The 19,945-nt window shown below is 53.4% G+C and overlaps 1 protein-coding gene across 3 annotated transcripts; it reads left to right on the plus strand.

Moving 5' to 3' along the window:
• Nucleotides 1–98: 98 nt before the first annotated feature.
• On the plus strand, nucleotides 99–18,113 carry Pank4 (pantothenate kinase 4 (inactive)). Of its 3 annotated transcripts, none has more exons than XR_004121235.1 (19): nucleotides 99–1,842; nucleotides 6,384–6,466; nucleotides 6,853–7,067; nucleotides 7,252–7,435; nucleotides 7,713–7,805; nucleotides 8,127–8,280; nucleotides 8,655–8,836; nucleotides 9,405–9,486; nucleotides 9,727–9,827; nucleotides 11,906–12,061; nucleotides 13,444–13,556; nucleotides 13,765–13,852; nucleotides 14,397–14,548; nucleotides 15,313–15,368; nucleotides 15,540–15,589; nucleotides 16,142–16,212; nucleotides 16,678–16,778; nucleotides 16,912–16,980; nucleotides 17,667–18,102. XR_004121235.1 is itself a non-coding variant. In XM_031379726.1 (19 exons), exons 1-19 carry the CDS (start codon nucleotides 1,719–1,721, stop codon nucleotides 17,878–17,880), a joined length of 2,322 nt encoding a protein of 773 aa, XP_031235586.1. In that variant the 5' UTR covers nucleotides 99–1,718; the 3' UTR covers nucleotides 17,881–18,102. The 3 variants fall into 3 exon arrangements, 2 of the variants coding, with proteins under 2 accessions (XP_031235586.1, XP_031235587.1); XM_031379726.1 differs by having other exon boundaries at nucleotides 16,108–16,212; XM_031379727.1 differs by lacking the exon at nucleotides 99–1,842 and adding an exon at nucleotides 1,872–2,038 and having other exon boundaries at nucleotides 16,108–16,212; nucleotides 17,667–18,113.
• Nucleotides 18,114–19,945: the final 1,832 nt, after the last annotated feature.

Genomic DNA, 19,945 nt, shown 5'->3' on the forward strand with positions numbered 1-19,945 from the left:
CTGTCCTTGACAGCCATAGGGATGGCCTGCCCCGTTACCGGAGGTGGAACAATGTGATCTACCATGTTCACAAACTGGGATCAGGAGGGGTGCTTGCTAGTGGTCCTCTGACAGAGAAAAAGAGGGCAGGAGGTGAAGAGGAGAGGGGCGTATAGAGCTGTTGCTCTCACGGTGAACAAGACCTGGGTGGCCACTGCGGGTTTCCGGGTTTCCGCTAGTTCCGCAGGCGAGGTTTGGGGAAGGGATCCTAACAGCTGGAGATTCTCTGCTCTGTCCACTGAGAGGAAGCTGAGGGCCTCAGTGGACCTCTTGCTGCAGCAAGGGGCTCCGCTGTGCCCAACCTGAAAAAAGTATCCGTTCTAGCTCCCGCTTCCCTTAATTCACCTACTTAGGCATTTTATAAATGCCGTCCCTTCCATAAGGTGACCAGGGCCAGGGCTGACCCATTTCATTCAAGCCATGAACCTGGTAGGTACCGTCCATTGTCTAAGACGGGGCGTCTGCTTTAAGGCAGGCTATCAAAGGTTGGTCAAGTTCAAAGGGCCCCAGAACCACAGTTCCCAGGCATCTCAAAGGCAAAACCCACGGAGCAAGGAGTGGGAAGGTGTGTCTACATGTCTTCTAAATGACAAAGTCACAGATGTGGCCCCTCCCCCGACTTGGATTTTTCCCATCCAGCAGTTCATCAACTTCCCCTTCTTATTCCTTTCTATCTATCTACTCTGCCAGTGACCACCTGAGGACCCCACATATAGTAAGCAAGGACAGGGAACCTCATCTGCACTCATTTAGCTTAGGAGGAGGCCACTGCTCTTGGGAGTGTCCTTCTAAACACAGGCCAGGCATACCCCACTTACAGGGACTGAGGTTGCTGGGTCACCTCACTCTCAGGAGCCCTGCCACCCTGGAGCAGGTTCTCCCATCCAGAGTACACCCACTCTGCTGGCAGGCACATACAAGGCTGCCTCCTCCCTGAATCAATCTAGATATAAGGCAGCTAGCTGAGTCTGTGCTTTGCCTCCACCCTGTGCTCCAGGAGCCTGGCAAGTCAGTAAGCAACAGCCTGCAGACAGAACCTGAGAGCAAGTTAAGTGAGTGATGGGCCTCTTGGAGGACACGGTGCTCTCTCTCAAGGGACTTAAGTCAACAGGAACTCCAGATCACCTCCACTTTGGAGCCCTGCCCCCTCTTCCAGAAACCCTTTCTTCTTTCCCCCATACTTTCTGCAGATTCTGCCATTAAAGATTCTGCCCCAGCTGCAGAACACGACTCTATTCCATATCCCTTCTCCATGGCTGGGCATTCCTCAAATGTAGAAAACTACTCCAATTACCATGGAAGTTTTAGAATTGAAGGTCCCACGTCTTTGGGAAATCAGGATGATGGGTCACCCTAGCAGAAATCACAGCAGGACGCAGGGCCAACCTCACAGCAGGAATCTGAAAGCAGGATCGCCAGGCTCAACCCAAGTTAGCATCTAGCCAGCTCAGCGAAAGAACAATATTCCAAAAGCTTCATATTGGTAGTTTGGAGAATAACGGCCCTCCATTCCGCAGTCCGGGCCTCTAGGACACTTGTCTAGGACAGTCGGGTGGCCTGGCCTCCCGCGCAGGCGGAGGGGGCGGGGATAATTAGCATAATTTATGCGCGGTCGTTTAGCAGTCAATTATATGCGCATATATTTCCATGGCTGATGAGGCTGGCCGGGCACTTTCAAAATGGCGGAGCGTGGAGCGAGTGGCGGCGGGAGCGGCGGGGACAGTCTGGACAAGAGCATCACGCTGCCCCCCGACGAGATCTTCCGCAACCTGGAGAACGCTAAGCGCTTCGCCATTGATATAGGTAGACACAGACCGGGTACTCGAGAGAGTGGCCGGAGCAGCGGGCGCGGGCGGCCAGCGGGGGCGGCGGGAAGGACGAAGGGCGGGGGCGCGGGCCATGCGCACAGCCTCACGGGTCGCCGCACAGCCTCTTGGGACTAATAGTGTGTGCAGCGTCAAGGTGCGGGACCGAGCCCGCTGTCGGACTCCAGCTCCCGGTAGGCGCTGCGCGGTTGGAGCGGGGCACGTCGGGCCTCGTAGTCCGCGCAGCGCCGATGGGCTTGTGAGGGCACGGTGGAGGGGCGGGCGGGGCGGGTGGCCTCGGGGGTCCTGATACCCCGGGATGTGGCTGGCCTTGGCCCCGCGGCGCAGTCCGCCGGAGCTCCAGCTTTCCAGACAGCTGTGGAGACGTTGGGCCTGGTCACTTGTCGAGCGCTGGGTGTAAAGCTCCCAGCGTGGACCGTGGCTACGGCCGTCGCCTCCTGCGTGGCTGGTGGTTCACCTTCCTGTCGACCCGCTACAGGCCCACCTTCCATCCCCTTCACGCGTTGGGCAGCCTCATGCCCACTAACAAATCTTCATGGAGGTTCTATCATCTCCCTGGTGTGCAGATGTGGAGACCAAGGCACAGAAGGCTAGCTTTCTCTGGGGTCTTTCGATTCGTAGATAGCAGATCCAGGATAGGAGCTGGCCAACACGCACCCCCCCCCCCAATCCCACCCCATCCCCTAAACACTCTGCTCTGCATCCAGTTATTGAGGAGCTTTGCACCGAACTGCTTGTGACGTTTTTTTCCCGTGTGGTCAATGAGGCCCCACACAGCCGGGCAACATCTGTTGTTTTTGACTTACCTCCACGAATGAATGGATGTGCTGCTGGCGCTTAGCCTCCTTGAAAAGCCTGGGTTGTTAAGAGACTGTGAAGATTCTCTTTACTTTTGAATATGTTCCCTGCCCTCTTGCTTTTGGGTTATCTCTCGGACGTGTTCTTTCTTGGGAGAAATGAGTAGTGGATGAGAAAGCAAATGTGCTCCAGCTTTATCAAGGGCTCAGGAGGGTGGTGGAGTAGGCACCAGCCAAGAGTCTATAACACCAGAGATAACTTGGTGACTAGCTGTATACCAGGCTAGAAGTGACGAGCTTGCAGCCCCAGCAGAGGGGACTGTCACAACCTGACCTTACCAAAGGCCCCAAGGCTGCTGTTCCAGGATTCTGAAACCCGCACTCCAGGGCTAGGTCTTGTGCTTTGTCCTGTGGTCTTACACTTGTTCATTGGGAAGGAGGCAAAATTAAATAACTCTGTCTGGAAAGCAGTTGAAAATGAATTCAAACTTCATCAGGCAGTTGAGAAAATAGGGTTCGCCTCGGGTAGTCCATGTGGCACTCAGAGACTATCTAACCAGAAGCCATAAGACATGAGCTGTAGTGGAGAGCGCCCTCACGCTGAAGGTCTGAGGCCAGACATGGGCTGTCTTGACAGAAGGTCAGTGCAGGGGATGTTCAGTGTTGGGTTTTGCTTCTGTCAGTCTGGGTCCTGAATCTGAGCTTGGAAGGTCATGCGTTCCTGAGAACAGACCTTTTTTCTTTTGTTCTTTCATCCTTCCTTCCTATCTTTTTTTTTTCTCCCTTTTTTTCCTGCAACTGATGGGAGATCACAGCTCAGGATGGGGTTGACAGCTCAGGCACCTACAAAACATGCTTGCCACAGTGATGTTTAAAAACAAACTTGTCCCGTTTCCTCTCTCCTCACTGTGTCCCCGGAGCCAGGAGGGCTCAGCTGCTCTGTCTTCTTGGCCAGCCCTTTTCTCTTGGATGGAGATGCTGATGTCAGCTGAGTTGATTCACTTCTGGAAACTCAGGCAGTAGGAATGGCACACAGGCAGGAAGAGACTCAAGGGTAATAAACGCAAGGCTCTTCTGCCCTTTCCTGGTGCTGTGGTGTACCTGTGGAAGTCAGGACACTTGGTGGGACTCTCTCCCTCCACCATGTGGGTTCTGGGGATCAAACTCCAGACAGTAAGCACCTTAACTCCCTGATCCATCTCAGTGGCTTTCCTGTGATTTCCGATGAACTGCTTAAAGCATATCTCTGTCCGTTTGCAGTCTTGTCTTATAGGAAACAGAGCGTCCGCAGAGTGAGTTACAAAAGCATTTAGAAACAGACAAGCCTGAGGGCAGGAAAGAAAGATCAGGAGGCTTAGGACTACGGCCAGGGATGAGATTAAGCTCATGATATACTCACTAAACCAAAAATGGGTCTCTCTGTGTCCTGCTTGGCCAGGACAGACTGCATTATGTCAGTTTCACTGAGTCGAGAACTCTGACCTCCAACACCTTGGTCCTGCACATCTGTAAATTTGAGTATCTGCTCTCCTGTAGTCCCTTAGTATTTCCTCAAAGCCAACACTTGCAAATAACTTAGCCTTTTTACTCTGCCACTGAGAAACCTTTGCCTCATCAGGCCTCTGAGAGGCGCAGTTGAAGTGGGATGCAGACATTCCCATTTTCCCCATGTGTCACGTGGGGGCCTGTGAATCTGCAATTGCAACTACAAACTGGAAGGTGTCTTTTCTGCCTGCAGGGGCTTGTCCTTGGCACTTCCTTCTTTGGAACTCTGGGCAATTCTCCCTGGAGTGTGTGGCTCAAGTGGACAAAGGACTTGTGCTTTTTCTGGAGCCCAGAGGTTGGCAGTGTGCAGAATTCCATGGGTGACAGGGCTCTATGAAGATGTGGAGAGCCTGCCAGACTCCACATGTGACAATTGGTGCATACCTTTAATCCCAGCTTGGGAGGCAGAAGCAGATGGAACTCTAGGTTCAAGGCCAGCTCGGTCTACATACCAAGACCCTGCCTCACAAACTAAAGAAAGTGGATAAGCAGTAGGAAAAAAACACTGACCATTCTTTAAGAGGACACCTGTTCAATTCCCAGTATCTATGTGGTAGCCAACAACTACCTGTAACTCCATTCACAAGGGGAACTGACACCCTCTTCTGGCCTCTTCAGGCACTGTGTTGATGTGGTGCTCAGGCATTTATTTAGGCAAGACATCCATATACATGAAATAAAAATAACCCCCCCAAATTAAAAAAACATAAAAACGAAATCTTTAAAAACAGCAAGCAAAAGAGCCTGGGGCCCGTGAAGGCTGTTGGCTTACTTCCCTTGCCTACATGTGGGTCTTGGGCTGCTCCATGGGCTCAAAGTCCTGAAGGCTGGGGCCACTCCTGACCCTCAGTCCCTGTGGGTAATGTCCTGAAGGCTGGGGCCACTCCTGACCCTCAGTCCCTGTGGGTAATGTGCATCTCAAAGATGCCGTGTGTTACCCACCCTGACCTGTTAAGAAGAGAGGTCAGATGTGGACGGACAGGTCTGCTTATTTCATGTCTACCACCGAGCTACATCCCATCCCTCTCTTTGTAGTGTGTTTTTTAACTCTTCATACATGTGCCTTGTATGCCGGGGATATTTCCACTTGAGATCTCTGCTTGTGCTCCCTGCTTGTGCTCCTCCCTCTCCTCATTTTGTCTCCCCAGACATCTTACTTCTCTTCTCCCCCCCTTCCCTCCCCCCGCCCTGCTCCAAACACACACACACACACGGTTTTACATGCCTGTATAAAGTCCAGGAAAGCACAAATAAGAGGAATGTGCATTCGTCTTTTATGAGACTGGCTTGGTTGACCAAATTTGATCATCTCTACTTGTTTCCCCTTTCCTGCAAATAACATGACATCACTCTTTTTATGGCTGGAAGAAGACATTCCATGCACAGTAGACCACACTTCCATCGTGTCCTCAGCCCTCAGCCCACATCTCGTGTTTTATTGTAAGGCAGGATCTCACTAAGCTGCCTGGGCTGGCCTTGAACTTGTGACCCTCCTGCCTCTGCCTCTGCCTACCAGTTAGATGGGATTACAGGTCTGCTGCACCTCTGGGCCTGGCTTTGTAACTCGTATTTAGAGAGGGGTGGTCAGAGGCCCAGGTCAGGCTGTTCCTCAGACCTTTCTTCCCCTTTTTATCTCTAACTGGCCTGGAGCTTTACCAGGTAGGCTAGACCAGCTGGCCAGTGAGCCCTAGGAATTTGTTTTTTCTTCCCATTTTGTGATTGCTGGGATTGTAAGCACATACTACCATCCTATGGGTCCTAGGCATCTGAGCTCAGCCTCTCACAGTGGCAAGGCTAATGCTTTATCAACGGAGCCTCTCCCTAGCACTTGACAACTAAATTTCTTTAAAACCAGGGACAGCCAAGTGCACTCCAAAGCAGACTTGTTCTGGCCCTGCTTCAGGGGCTTTGTGAGCATGGGGAGGGAAGCCTTGAACTCAGATTAGTTAAGAACCTGAGCGGGAAGAAAAAAATGTTCTCACAGTGATTGGTACCCTCTCCTCTCGTTTGTGACTTCAATCATAAAGCACTAAACTCCTTATGCACAGACAGAGTGTTCAAGGAAGAGGCAGTTGAAATGTCAGAGTATCCCTGAGAGCTTAGAGGAAGGAGGTGGATCTCAGGGTCTCCTTTGCACTGTTCTGAATTTTTTGTGGTTTTTGTCTTCTCCTCATAGGTGGATCATTGACCAAGTTGGCGTACTATTCCACCGTACAGCACAAAGTGGCCAAAGTGAGGTCTTTTGACCACCCAGGAAAGGTGAGCCCTTCATGGTGGGTAGGCAAGTACATCATTGGGGCTGGACAGGGTGGCTGCTTCCTGCCAGCCTTGGACTTCATATTGTCATTTTTGTTTGTTGTCCTCTGCTGTTTACATATTTTAACACTATGGTCCTGGAGTTGATTGCTCTTCCTTAATTCCTTATGAGGTGTCCTTTCTTACACTTTGTGAGAGTGCCTCCCCTTTCCCTGCTCCTTGTCTGAAGTCTGAAGGTATGCAGGCCTCTTTCCTCTCTCTGCTGTCTGTGCCTTGGCCTAAGCTAACATCAGTTATTTTGTGTATCACAGTTGAGTAAATGCCTAATGTGCTGGGGCAGGGTGCTCGGGGCTATCCTTGCCTCTTGTAGACTTCTTAGCTCTTTCCAGGACATGGAACAGGACCATGAGCCGCCCTATGAGATCTCAGTTCAGGAGGAGATCACAGCTCGCCTGCATTTCATCAAGTTTGAGAATACCTACATGGAAGCCTGCCTGGACTTCATCAGAGACCACCTAGTCAACACTGAGACCAAGGTCATCCAGGCCACTGGGGGTGGAGCCTACAAGTTCAAGGACCTCATTGAGGAGAAGCTGCGTCTCAAGTGAGTAAGGACCTTACCTGTGGTGCCTGCAGTGTGGTGAGAGGCCCTGAGCTTCCGTGTTGATTGTGGTGCTGTGTTTGGGTGCTGCCTAGGTAGCCCTCGTGGGCAGAGTCTGGCTGCTCTGTGCTGCCTCCTAGCAAGTGCACCATGGTTGACTCTTGTGACTAGGTTCTTTAATTTCTAGGGTGGACAAAGAGGATGTAATGACCTGCTTGATTAAGGGGTGCAACTTCGTGCTGAAGAACATCCCACACGAGGCCTTCATGTACCAGAAAGACTCAGACCCAGAGTTTCGATTTCAGACAAATCACCCCAACATCTTCCCCTACCTCCTAGTCAACATTGGCTCTGGCGTCTCCATTGTGAAGGTGAGAGTCCACAGAATGGCAGCTGAGTGGCTCCAGCGCCTGCTGACTGTGTGTATGCTGTGTTACAGCCTTTACTGGGCATGGACACAAATTTGACCCTTCATACAGCCATCATTGGCATGATAGTTGAGCACCTACCACTTGCATTGGTGCCACTGATGGTTCACTTAGAAGAGTATGGCAGAAACTCTTGAAGAAGGATATAGCAGCCCTGACCCCAGCATCCTATCGGCCTATGTGTGCCCTGCAGCCCCAATGCATGCCCTCTCTTCCTCAGGTGGAGACAGAGGACCGGTTTGAGTGGATTGGTGGAAGCTCCATTGGAGGAGGCACCTTCTGGGGGCTTGGCGCTCTGCTCACCAAAACAAAGGTATTCCCTGCAGAACGTTACCCCTCTGTGGCCCTTAGAAGGTCCCTGGTGCATGTCTGCAGGAGCCACTTCCAGGCCTCTACCCTGGCTCTAGTGAGAGGCCTTAGATCCCCATGACTGAGCTGTGTACACTCTGAAGGGCAAGGGCTTTGAACTGCCAGAGCTCTGCATCCAGGTTGCCAGGCCCTGCCCTTGTCCTGTGTGCTGAGGAAGGGCCATTCATATCTGACTGCACAGGCTCCTCTCTGCTGTCCAGGGTGGTGAGGGTCCCTTGGCTGCTAGGCCCTCACTACCCTGTTCTGCTCTGCTTTGCCTCCACAGAAGTTTGATGAGCTGCTGCAGCTGGCTTCCAGAGGCCGGCATGCCAACGTTGACATGCTGGTCCAGGACATCTATGGTGGGGCCCACCAGACCCTGGGCCTGAGTGGCAATCTCATTGCAAGCAGTTTTGGGAAGTCAGCCACTGCTGACAGAGGTACCTGCCGGGATCTGCCCTTCATGACTCAGCCACAGCCAGCTTCAGTGCCCAGGACATCACTCTGCCTGCTAGTGTGGAGAGACAGATCTCACAGATCCCCTAAGACTGTTCTTGTTGGGCCTCCAGGGCTCACCTTCCCAGAATCCTGCTCTAGCTCATTAGAATATACCTCAGCCTCTGTTTCTAAGAAAATACAAGCTAGGAAAAATAGTTAGGATATTTGTTTTTTCTTGAAAATGAAGCCTTGTTCATCCAGGATGGAATCTGGACTCACATCTCAGAGCTCTTTTCCTGCCCTGTCCCCTCCAGCTTGTCTGTCACCCCGTGACACTGACCTCACCCCCTGAGTTCTATTTTCATTCCCCTCTCAGAGTTCTCCAAAGAGGACATGGCCAAGAGTCTGCTGCACATGATCAGCAATGATATTGGACAGCTCGCCTGTCTCTACGCCAAGCTTCACGGCTTAGACAGGGTCTACTTTGGGGGCTTCTTCATCCGGGGTCACCCTGTGACCATGCGCACAATCACCTACAGCATTAACTTCTTCTCCAAGGTGACTGCACCCAGTTTCCTGTCCCTGTGCTGGTTTGGGCTCAGCTCATCCTGGTTGTTCCAACATACCCCTGAAAGTCTCCCCAAATGGCAACATGCTGACCAGAACTCATACCCAAGGGGCACGTTGCTGTGCTCTGAGCAGGCTCCTTGGGAAGATAAGTCTCTATAGGTTGATGGCCCTCCCATGCACCCAGACCTTCTGGTCAACTGCACCTTCCTCCTGGCCAGTTTAGCATTCTGTGCCTTGAGTGTAAGCCTGTTACAAGGAAGGGCAATCAGGGGCTGTCCTTTAGTGAGGGAACCTCACGTGGGTCCGCAGTATCTGGGCCAGCGGAATGCTACAGATTGGCACTCAGGAATAGGCAGTAGCAAGCTCAAGGCGGCCTTGTGGAGTCTGTCTTCCTGTCAGGTTCCACTTCGGCGGGCTAGCCAGTGGCATGCAGGTGCCATCTGTTGGCAGGGCGTCTGTCAGGCAGCCTTGAAGAGGCTGGCACAGTAGTGTGGTGGGTCCACAGTGGATCTGACTGGACACTGACCCCGTTATCTGTGGGCTTGGGCTGGGGCAGGGTGAAGTCCAGGCACTCTTCCTGAGACATGAAGGCTACCTGGGAGCCATCGGGGCATTTTTAAAAGGAGCAGAGCAAGACAGTGAGTAGAGTCACCACAGTGAGCAGTGGCTGGCTGTGCAGGACGTGGCCTGTGCCCCTGGTTGGGCATCTGGGTGGGAGAGCTGGGACCAGGGGGTGGGACATGAGGCTTAAGGAAGCCACAGAAAGGGGTAATCCGTAGCGTGTAAATAGACCAATGATTTTATCCCTTTTCCTCCTCTACTTTCCCCTTTGAATCAAGGGCGAGGCTGACACGGTGACCAGCTTCTCGTTTTTCCAGATCCTAACCAGTACAGCTGGGGTGAGAACTACGCAGCCAGCTCCGGGCTGATGAGCACGTCGCCCGAGCTGTGCCCGACACAGCGGGCAAGGAGCGGCACAGTGAGTAGCAGGCCCTTCCGGAGCAGCCTGCCCAGCCGTCTCCACTGTGGCCTCTCACCACACAGGCTGGTTTTATGTTGATGACAAGTTAGACTTGAGGGCAGGAGGCATGAGGGCTTCTAGAGCCCTTGGGAACCTGAGGGGCCTGGTGTTCCGTGCATAGCACCGAGCCGGCAGCTGCTGTGATGTCTGCGACAAGAGCAAAGAGTAGGCCTGCCTTTGTCAGAGCTTGCTGCCAGCAGCTTTCTGTTTCTTGGGAAGTCCGCTCTCCCTGGAATGTTCTAGATCCATTCGTCACGTCTCCACATAGGATGAAATTCACTGTGACTGCAGATATTGGGCTCACCTGGCCAGAGGCAGGCTGAGCACTGTGGAGCTGGTGGGTTAGGATACTCCTTAGCACAGGCCTCATTACAGCCCTCTTGATGAGGGCTCCTGCCAGGCATGGGCAGGTCAGATGCCACTATGGTGTAGTAACCATTTTGCGATCTGTTTGGCCGTCTGACAGTTGGCTGTGGAGCTTTTGTAACTCAGATGCCATATATGTCTGGGAAAGAGCACTTGGAGTAAAAGGCAACTTCTAGAAGCAGGAAATAAGCCATTGCCCTCGGACACAGTTGCTGGCACTGTGTCGACCCAGCATCCCTTGGTAGTGAGCCCGGGCCTCTCCAGTGAGAGTGCTCCACATGCCCCCTGGGCATTTGTCTGTGGGCCAAGCCAGACGGGGAACGACTACTCTGAAATGGGCATCTCCCACCCTTGGTTTTAAATTCATCAAGTGGCCATGCTGAGGCCTGCCACATGGATCCTGAGATGGAGGGAGACAACAAGCAAGCAAAAGTTGTCCTTCTGTCCAAACTGAAAGGTGGCTTCTGCTCCCCTCAGTAGAACACGCAGGGTGAGTGGTGCTTGCCCAGCTCTGTCCCACACCTTGGAGCCTGCATAACCTGTGCTGGGATGTTGCGTCACAGAGACGCAGCCGGCATGCAGGTGCTGAGCAGTCATTAGAGGCGTATGTTGCCAAGAGAGGCAGAACTAAGGCTTGAAATCTCTGCTAGGAAAGCCAGCCAAGACCCTGGCAATGGCAAGACCTTCAGAGCGGGAAACTTGGTAGTGTAGTAACTAGTGATGTGAAGCTGGAGAGCTGTGTGTTCTCATGCACAGAGGGCGCTAAGGCTGGAGTGCTCAGTGGTGAGCCAGTGGTTAATGTAGGTAACCCCTGCCCATTTCTTGCTAACCTTGCCACCTGTATGTGTCCCCAGAGTTTGTAAGCATTTACCCCTGTGACTTTGTCCAAGCTGTGAGTCTTAACCCAGAGTTCATGTTCAGTCATTGCAGTTGAAATCCCCTGGCTGAAGGGGCTTGAGTTCAGGAGCGTGGTGTGGCTGATAGACACTTGAGGTCAAAAAAAGGTGGCCTTGGAGCAGAGGTCTCACTTCTCTGGGCCAAGAGCTGCTGCTGGGCACAGATAGCACAGCTCACCTCACTGCTGTGCACACGCTGTTTCAGTCCCTCTCAGATGAGCCATGGCTCCAGAATACATGTGGCCGCCTAAGTGTCTGGTCTTCCTGATTGTGACTCAGGGACAGTGCATGAGGAACAGCCCTGTAGTGCTTTGTAGACAGCACATCAGCTGGGCAAGACAGAAACCAGACCAGGGCATATACCAGCATGGGTCTGCCAGAACCTCCATAGATGAGACCGAGAGCCAGAGGGCTGGTGGGACTTAGCACTGCGGCTCCCCAGAACTGTTGAGAACCAGAGATAGAACTCAGGCTGAGTGCTGGGAGGGAAGCAACATGAGCTGGTGTGCGAGCAGCCAGGGCCAGCTTAGGAATTACAGGCTGCCATGGGATTAAGGGGACAGTCAAGGGGTGGTGATTCAGGGAGCCACCCTGATCTGAAGTTTTCAAGTGTAGACCCACTCCACAGCCAAGCCATGGCAGAATCCAGGAAGTCTGGCTGGTGCTGCCGGAAGGCAGGTGGAGTGGTTGCATTCATGTTGAAAGCCAGAGCTCACGTCAGAGTTGTGACCTTTCTGACAGTGCCTTTCCATTGACCTCTTCTTGTCCTCCTAGTTTGACCTGCTGGAAATGGATCGGCTGGAGAGGCCCCTGGTCAACCTGCCCCTCCTCTTGGACCCGTCCTCCTATGTGCCTGACACAGTAGACCTCACTGATGATGCTCTAGCCCGTCAGTACTGGCTCACGTGCTTTGAGGAGGCCCTGGATGGGGTGAGGCGCCAAGACACAGCAAGTGGAGACCGTATGGTCTCCCAGTACCTGGGCTGCTCCTGGGCTCAGCTGACTCCATCCCTATAAGGGTCAACGGGGAAAAAAGGGGAAGAGGGCAGAGACATTTTCCAGAGGTCTTGTGGTCTTAGTAAGGAAAGAGTGTGCCTGCTCTGACAAGGTGTAGGGTAAGGATGTGACATCATGACACAGCCTCTACAGAGCAGCACGTGCCTTCACTGTTTACATTTGTTCAGCAAGCAAGCTATCACACAGGCTTCCTTGCTTTTAGCGGTTTTTTGGAGAAAGGGTTTTTACTCTGTAGTCCAAGATTGGGTGTACTTGAGATCCAGCCTGCTGAGTGCTGGGAGTATAGCAGCCTGCACCACCATGCCAGGCACCTATTGTGATTCTGAAGTGAATTGGGTTGTCTGGATGTTACTTTGTGTTGCTGTTTCTTTGTTTTCTGTCTCTGTGTCAGAATCTGACAGAAACAGTAGGAAGACCCTGTGGCGAGGCAGGGCACACTACAGCAAAGCTGCTTGCCTACTCTGTGGTAACCAGGAGCAGAGAGGGAGAGGTCGGAAGGGCCAAAGCAAGAGTTACCCTTCCAAGCGGTTTGGTGCCGCATGCCTTTGCTCATAGTACTTAGGAGGCAGAGGCATGCAGGTGTCAGTGAGTCTGAGGCCAATCTTGTCTACATAGGGAGTTCAAATCCAACCAGGGCTACATAGTAAGGTCCTATCTCAGGACACATACACAAACACTCTCCCTCACCCCCCTCCTGCCCCAGAGCAAGCCCCTAGTGACTTTTTCCTCAGCCAGGTCCCACCTCCCATATTCTACTTCACAATAGTCTTAACATTTTGAATCTGTCAGTGAAGAGCTCACCTTCCGAAGGCCCGCCTCTGAGTACCAAGCCCTCAACACATGGGCTTTTTTGGGAGCACTTCAAATTGAAACCATAACCTCCTTTTCCTACCTTTTCCAATGCCAGCACTATGTACAGTGGTAGTGCCAGCTTCTGGGAGGTGTTGGGGCAGGGCTGCAGCAGCTAAACCTCGAGCTCAGGCAGGCTCACAGTAGGAATGTCCAACACTCTTTCAGACATCTGAGTATGTGGTGAGTGAGGGACACAGCCCTGGGTCCCAAGCAGCTCCTCTTGGAATAAATCAGAGCCTTAGTCTTTGTAGCTGCCAGGAAGTGCCATGGTCTCTTTCTGTCTCCCAAAGCAGCAGCAGGATGTACGCAAGGGTGGAGGACCAGACAGACAGCACTATCACCATTACTGTGATTGTAGCTGTGCAAGTGTGCCCCACCAGGCTGTGCCTGCCCTCAGCCTATGCTGCCTCTAGCAGAGCTTATTTGACTCCTGCTGTTGGCAGGTGGTGAAGCGAGCTGTGGCCAGCCAGCCAGAATCCATGGATGCAGTTGAGAGGGCAGAGAAGTTTCGGCAGAAGTACTGGGGCAAACTGCAGACCCTCCGGCACCAGCCCTTGTGAGTCCTGTGACCCCAGGCCAGCCCCTGCCTGTGGACACTGAGGAAGGGTTCCCTTCGTGGCACAGGGACCTCCACTGGCCTGGTGGGAGGATGAAGCCCATGCAGCAAGGACTTTGCTGGCTGTGTGCTAGGGTTGCACTCGGCTCTCCTGGGCTCTGTGAGACCTGTCTTCTTCAGCCATACTCCATCCTGGTTTTGTCCCCAGTGCGTATGGGACGCTGACTGTGCGCAGCCTGTTGGACACAAGAGAACACTGTTTGAATGAATTCAACTTCCCAGATCCCTACTCCAAGGTGAGCCACATAGGCTACAAGTAGAGTGCAGAGGGCTCAGTAGCATTTTGTTGTGCCAACCTCAGGAGGTCTGAGCTCACCCTGGCTAGTTCTCGGTGCACAGCTCTACTCCGGGAGCTGGGGTGCAGCCGTGTGTTAGCACTCCCCTGTCCCTCTGGCTAGGAGCCGTGGGCCCTTTCTTTCCCTGTTGTCAGCCATCTTGTCCTTCCTCACCTGCCCATGCACAGTGGCCTCTAGGGGTGCGTACCTGGTGTCCTCCTGACTCCACTTAATCTTGTTGGCCAAAATGCCTCCCTGCTTCACCTGACACCAGGTAGACCTGAGGACTGCCCCAAGTGAGTAGCCTGGTACCTCCAGGCTGAGCAGCACCTCTCGGGAACAGACACCAAGTGTCCCCTTCTCCCTGGTTAGTGAGTGTTTGCAGTCCTCAGTGAGCCCCCTCATCTGCCACCCTGCAGAGACCTCCCAAGAGGGGACAAGGAGTGGTGCGGGCCACCTTCAGAGTGAGCACCAATAAAGCAGTGCCTGTATATCTTTCCCATAGGTGAAGCAAAAAGAAAATGGCCTCGCGCTAAAGTGCTTTCAGAGTGTGACACGCTCGCTGGACTCACTAGGCTGGGAGGAGCGGCAGCTGGCCCTGGTGAAGGGTCTGTTAGCTGGGAATGTCTTTGACTGGGGAGCCAAGGCTGTGTCTGAGTAGGTGTCTGAGGTCTGCGCACCTGATCTTTCTCCCTCTGAGGTGGCTTAGAACTGGTTATTCTGTGACAGAAGTATGCCATTCTGCCACCAGGCTGTCTAGACCCAGAGCCACTTGTTCTGGGTTGGTTGGCCCCACTTTAACAGTGATGAGCAAGAACACAAAGTCATAGGTCTTTGTGCTGCCAGAGATGTGGGCAGGCAATACATCATGGTGTGGTCGACTTGTGCCTTAGGGCTGACATCTTCAGGGTAGAAGTCCAAATTCATAGTTATACAGCAGGGATTGACCCTATTTGGTGTCTGACGTAACCAAGGTGCTTTGCAAAGGCGCTGGCACCTGCTGAACACTGGGACAAGTGTCTTTCTAAGGAGCATTGAGGGTCCTCTCCCGGGGCAGCTGTAGAGGCACTGTCTCCATGGTGATTCACCCGAAGCCCCAGCCTCACTGGGTGACTCTGCTACTTGACTGGTATCCGAGCACATCGCAAAGGGTTGTTCACTCTCCTGCCTCACCCTCATTCCAGCTGCCCACTTGAGGTGCAGACCCCAGTATGTGGTAGCCAGTCCTAGAAGGAGCTAGCTCCACCGCCCTGAGCAGGCCTGAGCTTTAAAGCCATACTGAAAGTATTTGTTTCTGTCTGCAGTGTGCTCTACCGTGAGCAGCGCTGGCTCCTGAGGGGAGGTACCTTGCCGTGGGGAGGAGTGGTAAGGTTGGGCTTCGTTTGTGGTTTTTGCTTTGTTTAATTTTCTCATTTCTACAGTGTCTTGGAATCAGACCCCCAGTTTGGGTTTGAAGAAGCAAAGAGAAAGTTGCAAGGTATGGACCCTGTGTAGTCTGTCTGGCTCTGCAGAAGTTAAGATCAGGATGGGGCAGTTCCTAGTGGCTGTGCAACCATGTTGCTCAGGGGATGCGAGAGCCTTGCTGAAACAAGCCCTTGCTTGACACTGTGCCTCAGCTTCCCTGACTAGAGTTCCTGTCTCCTCACAGAACGGCCCTGGCTCGTGGATTCCTACACCAAATGGCTCCAGAGGTTAAAGGTATGTAAGGTGCCTCTCCTTCTGCACTTGGGGTTTGGAGCACAGAGTCTGGACCTAGCCAAAGAGGGTGGCCACCAAAGGCATTGGGCTTACGATGACATGGGTATAACACACACAGCACATACACAGTGGCCTGGGACACAGGTATAACCCATAGCCCACCACTTAGAGCTTACAAGCCACCAGCTGAGAATCTAAGAATCTAATGTCAGAAATTCCCATTCCCAGTGTCAGATGTGACTCAGTAATAAGAAGTTAGTTGTGGTGTGTGTGAGGCTCTGGGTTCCATCCCTAGCACCACAGGAAAAAAGATGTCCCCAGCCCCTGTATGACCTGCAGTGACCACTGGCTGGGTCATCTCACCATGGGACCAACTGCCCTGTCCCTGTTGCCTCCTACGCTCTGAGACCCTGTGGCTGGACCCAGCCCCCCAGGGAGTTGGGGGTGTAGAGTGCAGTGGAGTGTGAAACGCTTGAGTGCACCTGTTCCCAACTGAACGTCCTGGTTTTGTCTTACAGGGGCCCCCTCATAAATGTGCCTTAATTTTCGCAGATAACAGTGGAATAGACATCATTTTGGGAGTCTTCCCCTTTGTCAGGGAGCTACTCTTTAGAGGGACAGAGGTGAGTGAAAAGGCTGGGTGGGCGGGACCCTTCCCCTGGGCTTCTCCGCTGTTGGTGGGGTTGGCGTTGCTGTGGGCTTCTGGCGGTGGTCAGAGCTCCTACATTTGTGGCAGGTGAGTGCAGGCGAGGACAAGGAGCACCCGGGCCTGTTGGGTGTGGGCTGTAGCTTAAGGCCTGGGTTCTCTGCTTCCTGTTTCCTGGAAGGCGTTTACCCGGAAGCTTGAGGATACATGAGAGGTTATCCCGATCCAGGAGGCAGGCTGAGGATGGGATGGATGGGAGGCAATAAAGCCCCGGGCACAGCCCTGCCTCTCTCAGAAGCCACAGAGCCTGAGGTTGTTTGGGGCCCTGCTGCCCTGCAGTTGGCTGCAGCTTGGAGCCTGCCAGGGTTGGCTGTGGTGAGTCTGGGCCACGGAAGTAACAGCTCAGGTCCTAAAGAGCTGCTGCTCCCTCCCCCAACCATAGGTCATCTTGGCATGCAACTCAGGCCCTGCCCTGAATGATGTGACCTACAGTGAGTCTCTCATTGTGGCAGAACGAATTGCAGCCATGGACCCCATCATCTGGTAGGTTCTGGCTACCCCTGTTGAGCCAGGCGGCGGGTGGGCCTGACCGGTACTGGGAGATATGCAGAGGGTTGCTGAGGAGGGTCAGTGTCAGACGGCCATGACTGGGCCCTGACCACATGCTTTCCTATAGCACTGCACTCAGAGAAGATAGGCTACTGCTGGTGCAGACCGGTTCCAGCTCCCCATGCCTAGATCTCAGGTAACCCAGTCTTCCTTCATCCTGCTCTGCAAGGCACCAAAACCAGCCATGCCGCTGCTTGCCCTAAGTATGACCTATGTGGCCGTTTCTTCCTGTGGCCTGTAGGGCTGATGGGCAACTGACCCAGGCTCCCTGCTACAGGACCGGCCTGCAGCAGGGAGCTGTCCCATTATCCCACGGGCATCAACTCACTTATCATTTACTCTCTCTCTCTCTCACTGTGTGTGTGTGTGTGTGTGTGTGCGCGCGGCAACTTGCAGGGGTTGGTTTTGCCTTTTACCATGTGGGTTCTATGGGCCAAACTCAAGTCATCAGACTTGGTAGCAAAATGCCTAAGCCCATTGAGCCATCTTGTTGGCCTCTTCTTGAGTGCTTTCTGCAGAGAGATACGCTGTACTAGACAAAGGAAATGTCAGAAATGGGAGCATCAGGAAAACGGGTGGTGCTGGAAGTGGAGTCCTGGCCAGTAGGGGGAAGGCCACTGCTGGGAGTCTGGGTGGACATACATGCCTCAGTTAGGGAGAGGCACTGGGGTGTGGACATACATGCCTCAGTTAGGGAGAGGCGCTGGGGAAAGGTCCCCGTGCTCTTGCTGGTTGCCACTTCCAAGGGAACAGGTTGGTGTCCACTAAAGTGTGCTTAGTGCAGTCCCCTGCCCAACCCCGGTACCACCTTCTTCCCTGAAGCCGCCTAGACAAGGGACTGGCTGTGCTGGTGCGAGAGCGTGGTGCCGACCTGGTCGTCATCGAGGGAATGGGCCGTGCTATCCACACCAACTACCATGCATTGCTGCGCTGCGAGAGTCTGAAGCTGGCAGTGGTAAAGAACGCCTGGCTGGCCGAGCGTCTAGGTGGCCAGCTCTTCAGCGTCATCTTCAAATACGAGGTTCCCTCCAAGTGAGATACCCACTCTGCCAGACGTGTCTGCGTATCCCTCATCAGGAATGTGATTTACTTCGAGGAACCTGCGTTCACACCGGAGTATTAACTGACAGTGCGTGTACCAGGGCTACCCAACCCAGCATTTGTCCTGTGGGACACTAGTGTTGGAATGTATTTAACTGTTAAATAATCTTTTATATATATATATACATATATATATAAATATATAAATACACATGTATTCATCTGGTGGGAAACAGTGCCTTGGCACAAGAGGTCTCCCAGAGACCAGATCCACTTTCTCTGCTGCCGAGAAGATGCCCACAGCCCCAAGTGGACTATGGCTGCCCCAGCTGGCTATCCGAGTCGCCTCTGGAGCTAGTCAGTGTAAGTTTCTAATCCCATTGTGCCCCCCTCCTTGGGTCCCAGTGTTTTCTCTCATTCCTGCTTCTTCACTCAGAAGGAACAAACATCAGCACATCTCTCTGCTGAGCCAGCCCTCATCCCAAATGTTCCCAGGGACAGCACAAGCTACTAAATAGCACTCCTATTTCAAGAGCTGGAAGAGAGGGTGCTTTGTCATAGAGGACCTTCAAGGACTCTTGGAGGCTGCTGGGCAGAGCCCGGCAACCTCCTTGGGTTTTGTCGCTGTGCTGTGAGATGCCTCAGGTGTACCCAAGGCTCTTAGGCTCCTTCCTTAACTGACATGTCTCCCAGGGATGGATGTGTATATACGTACAGCCATGCATTAAGGGTGTGGTGGAACCACCGTAGGTAGGTAGGCATTGCTCATAGGACTGCACAGCTCCTGGGGTAGGAGTCTTGGGGTTCAGTTCCCACAGTAGGGTCTGACACCAGCCCCACTGGGTCCCTCCTAGTGGTCAGCTGAGAGGCACAACCAGATGCCTGTCACCCAGCAGTGTACCTTTCATAGTGTACCAGCCAGTAAGGAGTGCCTATAGACAGGTAGAACTGAGGCCTGGCCCTCCCACAGGTAGGCACCAGGGGGCAGCAGGTACCACACTAAGCAACATTCTTGGGTACTGCAGTCAGCAGTCTTTTGAGTCCAAGACCTATTGACCCATCTTCCAGCCTAGCCTAGGGGCCTTGAGTCGTCACCTTGGGTAGCTGTAGGCCCCATGCCAGGGACCTAATATCAGAAGTCCCCATCTGCAGACGGGCGTGCTCCCTGGTCCTCAGCTCAGATGATGAGATCCTCCCTGCTTGAGTAAACTTCCTGCCTTTCTTGAATCCCAGGCGGGCAGGCACAGCTGGGTCTTGGAACCGTCCAAACTGAGAAGATGAGCTAGTTCCCACCCCCAGCCCTGTTTTAGGGTGTCTACAGGCCCACCCTTGGCAGGGTCACAGTGTCCCCTGAGTCTCCCATTTGCCCTAGTGGGGCCCTCAGAAGAGCAGAAGGTGGTAAATGCTAGGGCTCTGATCATAAGTTATGTGTGCCTAGCATATCCTCCCCCTGGGGGCCTGCCTGTGTCCCCACCTTAACTACCTTTATTATGGGGAGGGGACCCACCTGTAGCCAAACACTGATCACATCCACCAACAATCCCAACCTGCAACTGCATCCCTTTCTCAGCCAGAGCATATTGCTCCATTCCGCGTGAGACCAGGCCCATGACCCTGCCTTTGCCTACAGCCCTGTTATACACATGGGGTCTACCCCACTGTGAGACACTGGTCAGCAGGCTGGCACAGCGATTCTTCAGGCTGAAGCCTCTCACTGGCCCCAGACAGGAAGTTTGCCCTCCATGTATTTCTGCTCAAGCCACAGTGGCCACATGTCTGATGTACAACAGGTTAAAGAAGCAAAAAGGTCTTGCTGGGCTCAAGACAAGCAGCCCCCCTCCCTGGCCTTGCTGAGCTCAAGCCGTTTGACACAATCCCTGCCTATGCCAGAACAGTGAGGGCAGAGCAGTCCTCTTCCCCAGAGGCGTGCCTTTCCTGGCAGGGCTGGGTGGAGCTGCCTCACCCACACCGGCACCACAGCTTCCCAGGAGATGAACAGGCCTGGAATCCTGTCCTCCAGCTCCGGGGGCATGGCACCCACAGCAGAGACTTTGGCTGGG

This window comes from Mastomys coucha, unplaced genomic scaffold (assembly GCF_008632895.1).
Source record: "Mastomys coucha isolate ucsf_1 unplaced genomic scaffold, UCSF_Mcou_1 pScaffold18, whole genome shotgun sequence".
In the NCBI taxonomy this organism is placed as follows: domain Eukaryota; kingdom Metazoa; phylum Chordata; class Mammalia; order Rodentia; family Muridae; genus Mastomys; species Mastomys coucha.

Bases quoted from the DNA above. Each gene is read 5' to 3' on its own strand.
- Pank4 (XM_031379726.1), top strand. From the start codon at position 1,719: ATGGCGGAGCGTGGAGCGAGTGGCGGCGGGAGCGGCGGGGACAGTCTG. The intron at 8,281-8,654 runs GTACCTGCCGGG...TTCCCCTCTCAG, and splicing joins GTCAGCCACTGCTGACAGAG to AGTTCTCCAAAGAGGACATG. The intron at 16,213-16,677 runs GTGAGTGAAAAG...CCCCAACCATAG, and splicing joins TACTCTTTAGAGGGACAGAG to GTCATCTTGGCATGCAACTC.